The following is a 13239-nucleotide window of genomic DNA, read 5'->3' on the forward strand; positions in this document are numbered from 1 at the left end:
CAGTTTCCGTACAAGGTGACTTCGATTGAAATGACACTTCCGCCAACGAATGGATAGGAAAAAGAGAAAAGAAGGTGTGTTGGTGCGTGATCTTCAATCTAATTTCCCTGAGGCGGGGGGAACACTAGAAAAGGGGCTTGGGCTGAGCTTACTCATCCCCGGGCCACGAGGTACACGGGACAACCTTGGAACCTTGGAAGTTCCATCCTCGTGTTTTGTTTCACATATATCATCCTTGAACTGGTTTTATCCATTGCTAGATTGATGGCACGGACAGTGGAACTTGTTATGTCTATCAAAACACATCTGCAATGTAATCAAAATTGCAACCCGGACCATGGTTGCCCAGATTGTGGCCTTACCTCCTGAGGATCATCTAAGGCACCGGAGGAACTATTATCCGATTGTATATAGTGCAGCATCTCACCTCTTGTATAAAACTTTACTCAATGACACTTACATTTCTACTATATATACATACAATTTAGTTAGTGTCCTATTAAAAGATGGCATTAGTTACATAATTTTGAAGCAGTGTCCTTAAGACGCCCATTAAGAGCTAGTTCACGTGTTAAAATTGTCGTTACGTCATGACATGAAGTCACTCCCGTGGTTATCATACATCGCTGATAGCTGATAGCACCTTTCTTGATTCCAGTTCGTGAATAATTCCAATGGTTTGACATTTCTAAGAATCATGCCCGGCGAAGAACACAGCTTCGAACGCCATGCCTCAGTCACACAGCAGCGTCGACTGTCGCTACAGTACGAGCGCAACGCTTGGATAGGGCCGCCGTCAGATGTATGAACCTCTCTGAAGTAGCAGCAAAAGCCACTCCTTGACAATACTAACAGGGATACTAGTCTATCTACGCTGGTATCTCCAGCGACTTTCAAGATCACTTCACACCAACTATAGCAATCGCAATCCGCGACGCTACGTACTTACTGGACTTCATCGAGAAGCAGTTCCCAAACAAGGTGTCCGCAGAGGAGGCCACCGATTTTGTCATTTCCGAGCTGCAGAAGTATTCCGAGAACCATCTGGAGAAAATTGTTGGGATATCAATGCCTGGGCATGTTGCAAAGCACTGCCCTCGACTGTGCCCTCGCCTTTGGGCAGAGCTCGACATTGTTCCATTGGTCCTGTCGAACGTAACTCTAATAGATAGAGTTAGTGTCGAACAGCCTACCGAGGACAGCGCCTCGAAAACTGCTGGATGGGATGAAAAAACCATCGACGAACAGGCTGAGTCCATGGCACGAAAAGGTGTTAGGTTGGTTGGTCCCTTTCGATATCATGAAGGAGTCATTGCGTCTAATCATATACAGGTTATTTGGGCCGGAAAACGCGCCGCTGCTACAAGTGGGCTACCTCGGGCTCGTGGAAGTGGACACAGCTTACCATGTGCAACTTGCGGACCTGAGTGATTTCCAGAAAACTGTCTCGGATAGAACATGGTCAGCAACGCAACATTATGCCACCGATTTGAAAGAACGCAATGTCAAAATCGCATTTTTCAGTGCCACGCCTCAGGGTGGTGGTGTGGCTTTGATGCGGCATGCTCTTTTGCGCTTTTCAAATTGTCTAGGCACTGACATAAAATGGTGTGTCTATTCCTGTGTCTATATCGTTGCAAGAATGAACACTAACGCAATGCTGCAGGTACGTCCCGAAGCCACGGCCGGGGGTCTTCAGGGTAACCAAAACGAACCACAATATCCTGCAAGGTGTTGCCCGTCCAGACGAGCGCTTAACACCAGAGAACAAGAAACTCCTGCAGGAGTGGATTGAGGAAAATGCCAGGCGATATTGGACCCGACCAGGTGGGCCTTTGCTTGCACCGTCAGAAGGAGGTGCAGATGTTGTAGTCGTCGACGATCCCCAGATGCCAGGCCTCATTCCCATCGCAAAGAAACTGGCTCCAAATCGACCAGTCATCTTTCGAAGCCACATCCAAATTCGAAGTGACCTGGTTGCGATACCTGAATCCCCGCAGGCAGAGGCCTGGGAATACCTATGGGGTAATATTAAACATGCCGACTGTTTTATCAGTCACCCTGTGAGCGCCTTTGTGCCGCGGAATGTGCCTCCAGAGATAGTAGGCTATATGCCTGCAGCAACTGACTGGTAAGAGCTGAGAAGTCTGATAATCTGGTCTCATCTTTCATCTCACTGACCGGGACATAGGTTGGATGGGCTGAACAAGTCTATGCGAGACTGGGACATTGCACACTATGGCCGCATCTTCAACTCAGGCTGTCGCAATGCGGACATGCCAACTATCCAATGGCCCGAGGGTTAGTAGCAGAACCAGGATCAGATTCCTCAGTGAAACTAACACAGAATAGATTCATATATCGTCCAGATTGCACGGTTCGACCCGTCAAAGGGTATCGAGGATGTGTTAGTTTCCTACGAGAAATTCCACAACAAACTACTCGCCGAAACGCCTAATACGGTCCCTCCCAAGCTACTGATCTGTGGACACGGGTCAGTGGATGATCCGGATGGAGGGCACATCTACGACGAGATAATCGACTATCTGGACACGAAAGTCCCACATATCCGCCACCTCATTTGCGCGATGCGGGTGCGGCCCTGCGACCAAGTCCTGAACGCCATTCTCTCCAAGGCGACTATCGCACTGCAACTGTCTACATCCGAAGGTTTCGAGGTGAAAGTCTCCGAAGCAATCCACAAAGGCAAACCAGTCATCGCCACGCGTGCCGGCGGTATCCCGCTACAGGTGGCGCACGGGAAGAACGGGTTCCTGGTTGATGTTGGCGATACAGATGCTGTGGCGCAGCGCTTGTTTGAGCTCTGGACGGATCACGATCTGTATGCCCGCATGTCGGAGTACGGCATCCATAATATAAGTGATGAAGTGAGTACAGTGGGGAATGCTCTCGACTGGCTCTATCTTGCTTCCAAGTTATCGCGTGGCGAGCCTGTTAGGCCCAACGAACGTTGGATCGATGATATGGCATTTGAAGAGCTCGGTACCCCGAACAAAGAGGATGAGCTACAGCTCAAACGTGCAGTCAAGGTGGAGCAGATGGGCTAATTGTACTTTTTGTTTGGCTCTCCTTCAATCATTAGCAGTTTGTACATACAGACAAAACCTGAACCGTGTGACAGGCAATACTCAATTTGTATGCAAGTAGATATCAAAACACAATTAACATTAAAAGTAGCAGGGGTATCATAGAACCAGTAAAAGAAACCAAAACGGAAACCCACCAACCTCTCAAGGCCTTCCAACAACCCGATACCTCTCCCTTGCCATACCCCCCTCCGCCCCCTCAACACCATATCCCTCCCCTACCTCCCCGACAATCCTCGCCGGCCTGCCACCAACAATACACCAGCTCGGCACAACCATACCGGGCGGAACAACCGCGCCATCAAGCACATAAGCATAATCTTTAATGATAGCCATGCTGCCTACAGCAGCTCCCTTCCCAACATGAACATGATTCCCCAGCGACGCAGCCTCAACAACAGCGCCCTCGCCGACAAAAACATGGTCACCGATCTTGAGCGGGTAGAACGAGTGTATACCGCGGTGTAGCCGGCTGGGAGGGCGCAGGATCGCGCTCTTGGAAATGTAGCTGTATCGCCCGACTGTTATCGCCACGCTGGGCGTGCTGGGGTTCGGGGCTGCTGGCGCGGAGGCATTGTTTGGATCGGTGGGGAGTGTTGCCGTGCGGAATAGGTCGCCACGGATTACGGCTTCGGCTTGTATTACCGTCTTGCCGCCGAGGATGATGTGTTGCGTGCCGTGAATTTGGGACCGTCGGGAGATTTTGTTCCCTGTGTCCTGTGTTTCGGTGGGTTAGGTTGGGTTTCTTCTGTTTTGGATTGGGTTGGGAGGCTTGGTGGGAATTGAGAGGGTAAGAAGGAGGTGTTGCTTACGGTCTCGATGTATTCGCCCTTTGCTGCCTTTGGTGGAGGCATCTTGGAGAGTACTGAGGGGTTTCCTGTTGTGTAATGCTGCAATTGTGAAGTTGGAGTTGCAACAAATATAGCTCGAACCCGGTCGATGCGGCAATATAGTCCCAAGGCGGTGTAGGTAAACAACTATGACGATTTCTTTCCAATGATAGTTTAACGTTGATTTGAACGCTTTGATATTGTCTCTACCAAATGGGAAAATGAAATCAGAGAAATATTCATGAACTATACACTACATTGTTATATGTAACCTTCAACAATTCCCGGATATCCTGACAACCAAACAGTTGTCGAAAACAAAACGTCAACAAAGGCATAGAATCATAGCCGACCCAAAATTAATTACCTCCCATAACATGACATGTCCGTCCGCAGCTTCATATAAGAAGCCTCAACTAACGAATTTGAAAAGAGACACTCAGGAAGATGTAACCTTCTTCTTTTGCTCGAATGGACCATCCCAGTGCAGCTTAAGCGACATGGGGAAGGGACAGTAAGCAGTTCCGTCACCGCGGAGGTAAACTTGGTAGCCACCCTCCTGGGGAATCTTCTTAAGCTGGCCCTGTGCACCGGGAGCACGACGGAGACCCTGCAGACGACCGACAACACGCAGCATAGCAATGAGCGCGATCTTAGTGACCTGCTCGCCGAAGCCGGTGGTGGGACCCTGGCCGTGGTTGATATACGAGTCAAGAGGGCGGTCAAGGTTGACCTCGTTGGGCTCGGGGAAGACACTGGGGTCGTGGTTGGCCTGGTCGAAGGAGGCGAAGACCTGCTGCCCGGGCTGGATGGTGTAGGTCTTGCCGTCTTCCTCGACAGTGACGGTTTCCTTGGCCTCGCGGAAGGCGCCGAAGGTGCCGTTCAGACGAATGGCCTCCAGACAGTAGCGGTACAGCTTCTGGTCCGATTCGGCGGAGTCGGTCTTGGCGAAGCGGTTGATCTCAGCTAGGTGGGCCTTGTTCTCGGGCGAGGTGTAGAACTCGATGATCTGGGTGAAGACCTGAGCCTGGTTGGGGACCAGTCCAACGATGGTCGGGACAATGGCGGACCAGGTAATGTCGGAGGCGCTGGAGCCAGCCTCCTTCATGCGGCGGATGGCTTCTGTTCCGAACTCGCGGAGAGCGTTGTCATGGGGACGGAAGTTGTCCATAATGCCGGCGAAGAGACCGCTGTTGGTGTCCGCCTTGACAGTGGCCTCGACGACCTGACCGAGCTGGGTGGAGACGGCGGAGGCGGCGCGGTTTAGAGCGTACGAGCGAGGAGCGTCGACGTCGAAGAAGAGCGCGGAGAAGATAGTAGAGAGGATCATGTACATCTCGTGCTCGGTGAAGAGCCCCCGCGGGTTATCCTCGGTCTTCAGGGGAACGCCGAAGATAGTAGAGGCGAAGTGGACGTGGGCCAGGTTGCCGACATCGCGAGTGATATCGATCTGGTTGATCTTGCCCAACTGGCCACCCTTCTCAGCAATCAAGCGCTCAGTGATGTCTTCGTAGAAGGTCTTGACGAGCTTGGGGAACTCCTCGGTATTAAGAGCCTTGCCGATAGCCTCGCGCTGCTTGGTGTCGAACTCGCCCTTGCCGAAGAGATCAGACATGGAGCGGGCCCAGCTGGGACGGAAGTCCTTCTGGTTCTCGAGGAGCAGCTTGGCATTCTGGTGGGAGGCCAGGTTGACTCGAGGCTCCATGAAGGCAGGTTTGTCCCAGGAGTAATCCTGCTCACGGCCCAGATCCTTCATGATGTTGCGGTTCTCGCTGGGGATGGTCATAGGGTAGTGGGCGTAGATGGAGTCAGGCTTGTAGTGGTTGGGGAAGGCGCGTGTGGCCAGCTTATAGAAGATACAGCCTTGGTTTATGTTGAGGTCGTAACGGCACTCGTTGTAACCCCAGTTGGTCAGGTTACGGGGGTTGTAGTCAATAGTGTAGTGACGGTCACCACGGACAAGGGCGACGGCATCCGACAGCACAGCACGGGAAATGGTGTAGGTCGGGGCGATACCGACACCAGGGATCATGGGCTCCTTAGCCTCCTCGGAGACGATACCGGGGTACAGCTCAATGTAATCGGGGTGGTCGTAGAGGTGACGGAGAGTATTAGCGATCTCGGGGTTGGAGTTGACGTCTTCGAAAGTCTCGTAAGGCTTCAGGCCAAAGTGTTTACGGAACTCATTGAGAGAACCGACGTTCCATCTACGCGAAGCCTCGATTCCGAGGATCTCGATCGAGCGCAGGGCCTTTGGTACGTTTCGGGCACCGAAAGAGCTGGCCACATCCTCGGTAGCACGAGTCAGAATGTTGACAAGCTCTCCGTCATCGAAGTATCCATCCGCATTACGCTGCAGGTGGCCGAAGGTACGCTTGGCAGGGTCAGCCTCAAGCATACCCTTAACCTTCTTCATACCCATCAGTAGCTCAGGCATGCTGACCTGCTCAGCAGGCTTGCCCATAAGGTCGTAGTAGATCTGCTCAATCCACTTCTCGTCACCCTGACTGATGGTCGAGTGCCAACGGTAGGCCAAGTTAAACTCAACAGAGCACTGGTTACCCAGACCAGAAGGAGTGGCATCGGCCTTCTCAGCCTGCGCACGGGGATCCAAGCACCAGGTGGAGTTGGTGCGGTTCAAGTTGACAATGGTGCGCAGGTAATCGTAGAGAGTGATGTTGATGTACAGACCGCAAGTGATAAGGCGACCGGTCTGGAACAGGTCCTCATCACGCTTGGCCCAGGCAGCCTTGGTCTCCTCCTCGGACAGACCAGGGCGGGGTGTGCTGAAGCGACCATTCTCGTTGATGGCAGCCAGCTGGGTAACAATGTGGTTGTGGAAACGGTTCAGCATAACCAGCAGAACACCGCAGGCAGGAGGAAGGGCCTGCAGACGACCTTCGGAGAAGCAATCGGGCTTCAGCTTTCCGTTTTCGTGGGAACGGATCTTATCCTGTTGCTCCTTGACATCGCCGTACAGAATGGACAAGTCAAGGTAAGCAGAGGTCTGGTTCACGTGCTGTTGGCTGTAGTCGGTCTGGAAGATATCTATGTGCGAAACCAGCACATCAGCGCCTGAATCGTAACTTTCCGTGGAACTGACTTACCGTGAATAATCAGAGAGGCCCAGTCGAAGAAAACACTGGAGACCTTGTTGGGGTGCGGGGTGAACTCCTGACGAGCATAGAGGGTATCAAAAATCAGACCAGCGTCGGGCAATCCGCTTGGCTGAATAGTCAGGGGAGCAATGGTGCGGCAGTATGGGGTATTAGCAGCTCCCAGCCACGGGAGAGTAGGGTTGTTATTTGAGCCGTCGGCCGAGCGGTACTTGTAATCATCTCCCATGTAACTATTCACAGCGTTAGCGCGCAATTGCAAAACAGCAGTCTCTAATTGGGGATTTCTCACGAGAGAGGCGGGTGAGGAATTGAGTTCCAGAGCTCATCCAGGAATAAACCGGTGAGGTCGGTGCGGTTCTTGGAGTTACCGGGCAAGTCCGCGACCATCTGGATTATGCGCTCCATCAAGTAGGTCTTGTCATCAATAATTCCGCCGGAGGCTTTGCTCGCAATCAGGTCTTTGACAGTGCCGACATCGCGGAATCCCAGCGCCTTGATGTCATTGATAAGACCGGATGACTTGTCGTGCTTCAAGAAGGCGCCATCACTGGTTTGGTTGGGCAGAGGCTCCTGCGAAGCATGGATTGCTTGCGCATATTTGTCGAATACAGCAACCACCTCAGAACGCTTCACGACATGGTTCTCCTCCTTATGAGTGGACTTCGGAGATGGCGAGATCCTAGAGGCGCGCTTGCTGCTCTTGTCTGTGCTCTTGGATTCGGTATCCCCATTGGAATCCTTGGGGTCTTTGGAGTCCTTGGACCGCTTGAACTGAGTGGAGAATCTCTTCAACATTGTGAAGAATGATGACACAGACAAGTCAAGAGGAGAAAGGAAGTTAAAAGAAGAAACACAAAGTGGCTAGCAAGGGCCAGGTCAGGGGGGAATAAATCAGAAGCTCCACGGCGCTCTTTAAAACGAGCTGTACTGGCGACGCAAGTCAGCTGCAGGACTGTGGAGCGTCCCAAAGGTGGCGGATTTGCTATCACCAATAGCTGATTGACTGGAGCGGCATTGATTTGATGGAGAGCATTAGGCCGATCTCTTCTCGGGCCTGAACCTAGTCTCTGTAACAAGTATCCCAGCCCCGCATGGTAAAAGCTCAATTCCCAAGTGGAGTCTCTATACGGAGTACTAGTGGACTCTCGGTGATGAGGTGTCTAGATGTAGTAATTGATCATCATTTTATGGCCTTGGATATCTGACAAAAGGGGGCATATGTTCTAGTATGTATACGGAATACCTGAATACACTGCTAGGTTGGAGCGACATGATGCTAGATACTATAATATGGCCAAGGTTGTGACATGCATGGGATAACCAGGAGCTGAAAAGCAAAGCCAAATCTGGATCTATACATCACCAGCTTCGGAAGAGCGGATAATTGGCCAATGACTGCGAGAATGCTATAGCTAATAGGTGCGGGAGTACAATCAGCGGTGTACACTTTATCTATACGAGGGACTCAGTGCTCCGTACTCCGTACTCTGTACTCCCTACAGAGCTGCAAAGGGATCTCAAGATCGAACTAAACACAAAGTGGGGGAGGATGTTCGGAATTTCGCGACATTCTCGAAAAAAGAATTTCAATATACTCGGTGGCTGGCTGGGGGTGCGCTGTCATGCTTTTATTGCATAATTTGCCCCAATTAAGGTTATGCTGTGTAGGACATGAGGTAGTACTCCTCCATACTCCGAGCTCGGTAGGAGTTGGGACGCAAGGAAAGGCCCTAATGTGATAGAAGCAGAAATCGTCCTTGGAATTATCTTGGAAAGAAAACACAAACACTTTTTCATTTCCTTTTTCATTTGTTTTGATCGACACAGGCCCACCTGTTCACCCACTTACTATGGATTTTAAGTGGTGAACGGGCCACCGACCTGCACGAACCATATTGTGCCGTCTGTCATTGGTAGCTGAATCTGCCAGTCATCGCGAATGATTCAGAATTTGATCCATCTCAGAGCATCCACTTTCAGGGTCTTAATTTTCGTCTACCGATCCTCGTGGCGTCTTTCCTCGGCAAAATGGGAGTTTCCACGCGAAAATAAGAGATCCCCCCTTTTGAAAAAGCAAAGATGATAGATGACCAAGATACTCCATACGAAGTACTCTGTAGGAGTGTTTCCTTTAATATCCATAGATTTCAATCTCATACCTAGGTACCTAGGTAGTTAATCTTAAGGACGAACCACGGGTCGACCATGGCTTGGGCCGCTCCCGGATACCTACCCATGGGTGGATAATCTATGCATAAACCTGATTCTCTTAAGATCACCTAGGGTACGCGATTACAATCCCTTGTTCAGTCGAATAATCCATTAGCTTTCTTTTTTCGGGATATGAAAAAAAGGAAAAAAGGCTAGAAGTCCCACACTTCTTCCCTTTCCATTTCGGGTATCGACAATCCCTTTCAGCTTGGAACAATTTCACGCGGATGACTTGTAAATTTCCATATTTTTAGTCATGCAATATGTGATGAGGTTTTAAGTTTTATTATAGGTAATCATTGCAATCCCACCTGGGCAATGACACCTCGAAATACTTTCTATAGTGTTAACCTTCAAAGAAAAGAAATAAAGAAATTGACAGCAAAAACAGATCCACCAGTGGGTCATGCCCCAGGGCCGTGCAGGACTATGAACCAATGTGTATCGATACAGCGCTTTCGCAGTATAGCGCCAAAGTTAGATCTGATCGATCGCTCAACACCGAACCGATCCGCCGGAACATGCTCAATAGGAACGCCCGCTCATATCCCTTACACCTCCTGAATCATTGCAAAATAGAAGCCGTGTGTGGGGAATGATCGGCAATAATGTCCCGAACACCACCTAGCATCCTCTCCTTTCAAACCTCATAGGGCCAATTATTACTCGTGTATGGAGGAGCAAAGATCCGCACGTCTCTCTTTTGGTCTGAGTTCAGCTCCATCTCGTAAGAATTCCAAATTCACACTGCGAATCGCATTCACACTACCCAGGTCCGGGCCGCGCAACCCACCTCCCTCGTGCAGAAGTTCTCGAGTCAGGTTCAGCCCTGTTCAGAACAAACCCGCATATCCAGTAATAATTGCCGGCGTGTCTCCATTGGATATAATGCACCTCCCGTTAGAACGAAGTAGGGCTTCATTGGATAGAATATGTTGTACACCCCCGTTAGCACGAAGTAGGGTTTCGTGTAACCTGTACCTGCACGCAAGTCAGTGATTGTTTACATAAAATAATCCCAACCTTGGAAAAGTAAACCAGAACGGCTCATGTTGTGATGGGAATGTGCCAAGTCTGGAAGACCCGCCCGTCAGCCCGCTCCGGTTTGACGTACTCTTTCCACAAACCTGCAGTGATCGACTAGCGGAGTGGATTGTATATTACAATTATCCTGCCAACCCCCTTCTGTGCCGGGCCCAGCGTAGGGCGCTGATTCGTGTAATACGTGTTGTGGCCAGCTGCATGGAAGCGTCATCCCAGTTTTGAGCCTTCCCCCCTTCTCGTATATAGCCCCCTTCGGGTCTTATCAGGTGTGCCTGAAGTTTGGTACCCTTTTTTGTCTGGCCGACTGCGTATTCCGTGGCATCATGGCTTATGGGTATGACCACCAAGGTCCGTCAAGTGCGCCGAAGCAGTTTGTGCTATGTTTCGATGGTACTGGAAACAAATTCGCCGGCGACGAGTCAGATAGCAATGTGCTCAAGATCTTTCGCGTAAGTGGGACTGCGAGCCAAGCTTTTGAACCAGTGCTAAGAAATCGCAGATGCTTGACCGCAGCAAAAGCCACCAGTATCATTACTACCAGCCGGGCATTGGTACATATGTGACTACGAAGTCGCTGAGTAGTCATGGTCGAATTCAGCGTATCAAGTCCGCTTATCAAAAGGCCAAGGACTCGGCGGTCGGGTCTTCCTTTGACGAGCATGTCATGGGTGGGTACAAGTTCCTGATGCGATACTATTCGCCTGGTGATGAGATCTTCTTCATCGGATTCAGTCGTGGTTCATATATCGCGCGATTCCTGGCGGAGATGCTGGACTATATCGGTCTACTCGAAGCAGGAAACGAGGAGCTGGTCCGGTTCGCATGGAAGACGTTCGCCAAATGGCAGCAGCGATCCTACGACTCGGAAGAAGACCGCATAGAGAAGGAGAAGCTCTTCGCATACATGAAGGCCTTCCGTGAAACGTTCAGTCGCCCTATCTCGCGTATCCGTTTCATGGGGCTCTTCGATACCGTCAACAGTGTGCCGCGCTTCGAGTCCGCGTGGATGCAGCGTACCAAGTTTCCTTACACAGCGCGCAGCTCGGCCAAGGTGATTCGTCATGCCGTGGGTATTGACGAGCGCCGCGCGAAGTTCCGTCAAGATCTGATCTCGGAGGTGCGTCCAAAGGAGAAGAAACACCACCGCCGCCCCCATATCCCCAAGAACCATCTACATATCTTCCACCATGACAACAAAGAGAAGCCCCAGGAGGATCTCCCGGGCAACGTCCCTGCTATTCAGGTCAATGGCAACCCCGAGGAAGAACAGCAGGAAGGAGAGAAAGCCGAGCCTGAATCCAACATTCCCAACCATGGGCCCAGTACCGGAGAGACATACTACCACACCGGGCGTCGTGCCTCGCACCAAGCTTCACAACCAACCTCCCGCGCCAGTAGCGAAAACAGGAGAGTGCCGCGCGACACGTATCGCGCACGCTCTCCCCGACGCAGACTCGCAGTGCCGGACGATTCCCGCTCAGTGCGAAGCGCAGAGTCCTGCCACAGCATGCACTCCAACACCCTCTCGGTGCAAATTCCCGTCATGGAAGCCGATTCAAGCGACGACGAAGACGATCAAGACATCCATGAGGTCTGGTTCCCAGGCTGCCACGCAGACATCGGCGGTGGATGGAAGCTCTCAGACGGCGAGACATGGGCGCTCAGCCACGCGCCGCTAGTGTGGATGACGCAGGAAGCGCAAAAGGCCGGGCTCGAGCTGGATGAACGCAAGATGAAGCAGTTCCAGTGTCTGGAGGAGTTTGATGGTGACTATACTCCCATCCGGGAAGAGATCAATATCCGGCGGCCGAGTCGGTGCGTTGAGCCTCATGCCAACAACGACGATGCTTTCCGCTCCATGCCTGATGATAAGGAGCGCTCCGCTGCCAGTCGCGATTTCTGGCATGCGCTGCATACCTCCAGTACGAAGGGCCTGGTGCATGACTGTCTGATGTTCAACCAGGGTATTCCTGCTATGTCTGTTATCACGTGGCGCATTATGGAATGGTTGCCGTTCCGTCGTATGGATCTGCAGCCGGATGGGTCATGGAAGCCGATTAGTTGGCCGTTGCCTCGTGGTGAAGTGCGGGATGTTCCGGATAACGCTGAGATCCACGTTTCTGCTATTCGGCGTATGCAGGCGGATCCCAAGTACCGTCCTGGTAATGTGATTGTTGGTGGTGGCGGTCGTGGTATACGTGTCGCACCAGAGGAGCGTGGTATGGGTGATTGGGTGGTGTTCAAGCATGAAGGTGATTTGGTGCGGGAGACTTATGTCCGCAAGAACATCTCAAAGTGCAAGGAGGGCGAGGTAAAGACGAAACCTTGAGATATACCTGTCATCCTTTTTCTTTCTTTTGTCTATATGCCGTTGACTTGGCCTTTTTTATACTGTTTAATAGGTAATGTGGAGGGATTTTATCAAATGCTATATAACTGATTGATTGACATCATCTGGAGCTGGCTAGATTCCTGCGGTCCACATCAAAATCGCCTTCCATGATACTTCGTGGTATATTTCAAGTTCGTGTACATATAGTAGATGTAGCAAAGACAAGCTGAATGTTCGGAGCTGGTCAAATCGAACAATCAGTGGCAAAGTGATCTATCAAAGCCATTCTCTCTGCGCCATTGAACATAAACTCCTATATCCATGGATTACCATGTGGATACAGGGATGTTTCTCAATGGCTTCAATGTTGGCAGTGGCCATCTTAGATCACTCAGTCTGGTCATACATTATCGTCTATGGGAATAGCTTCATTTTACCTTCATTTCACCTTCATTTTACCTAGTTATTCTTGAGAACATAGGTACTTTACTTATTATTGTCTCCTACATTGTTAATTCAAGTATCTTAATTTTTCTGTCAGTCTAGATCTATGCCTAATTAGGATATATCCCATGAAGATCGGGCATGCGCCCGTT

General features: G+C 50.9%; 4 protein-coding genes across 4 annotated transcripts; 2 read left to right on the forward strand and 2 right to left on the reverse strand.

Moving 5' to 3' along the window:
• Positions 1-697: 697 nt before the first annotated feature.
• Positions 698-3068, forward strand: ccg9 (putative trehalose synthase (Ccg-9); the record flags this gene model as incomplete). The annotated part of the gene is made up of 6 exons (XM_057289468.1): positions 698-802; positions 865-1277; positions 1333-1608; positions 1667-2131; positions 2192-2301; positions 2353-3068. 6 exons carry the CDS (start codon positions 698-700, stop codon positions 3066-3068), a joined length of 2085 nt encoding a protein of 694 aa, XP_057150670.1.
• Positions 3069-3251: 183 nt separating this feature from the next.
• On the reverse strand, positions 3252-3961 carry N7519_002691 (dynactin subunit 5; the record flags this gene model as incomplete). Its single annotated transcript, XM_057289469.1, has 2 exons — positions 3252-3824; positions 3920-3961. The coding sequence occupies 2 exons, from the start codon at positions 3959-3961 to the stop codon at positions 3252-3254; spliced, it is 615 nt and encodes a 204-aa protein (XP_057150671.1).
• A 415-nt stretch (positions 3962-4376) lies between these two features.
• N7519_002692 (peroxidase/cytochrome P450 family protein) lies at positions 4377-7851 on the reverse strand (the record flags this gene model as incomplete). Its single annotated transcript, XM_057289470.1, has 3 exons — positions 4377-6985; positions 7045-7286; positions 7346-7851. The coding sequence occupies 3 exons, from the start codon at positions 7849-7851 to the stop codon at positions 4377-4379; spliced, it is 3357 nt and encodes a 1118-aa protein (XP_057150672.1).
• A 2783-nt stretch (positions 7852-10634) lies between these two features.
• N7519_002693 (T6SS phospholipase effector Tle1-like catalytic domain-containing protein) lies at positions 10635-12640 on the forward strand (the record flags this gene model as incomplete). The annotated part of the gene is made up of 2 exons (XM_057289471.1): positions 10635-10760; positions 10811-12640. The coding sequence occupies 2 exons, from the start codon at positions 10635-10637 to the stop codon at positions 12638-12640; spliced, it is 1956 nt and encodes a 651-aa protein (XP_057150673.1).
• Between the last annotated feature and the right edge of the window lie 599 nt (positions 12641-13239).

The sequence above is a fragment of the Penicillium mononematosum genome (assembly GCF_028829835.1).
Source record: "Penicillium mononematosum strain IBT 11891 chromosome Unknown utg000002l:1.0-8112719.0:1.0-8118358.0, whole genome shotgun sequence".
In the NCBI taxonomy this organism is placed as follows: Eukaryota; Fungi; Ascomycota; class Eurotiomycetes; order Eurotiales; family Aspergillaceae; genus Penicillium; species Penicillium mononematosum.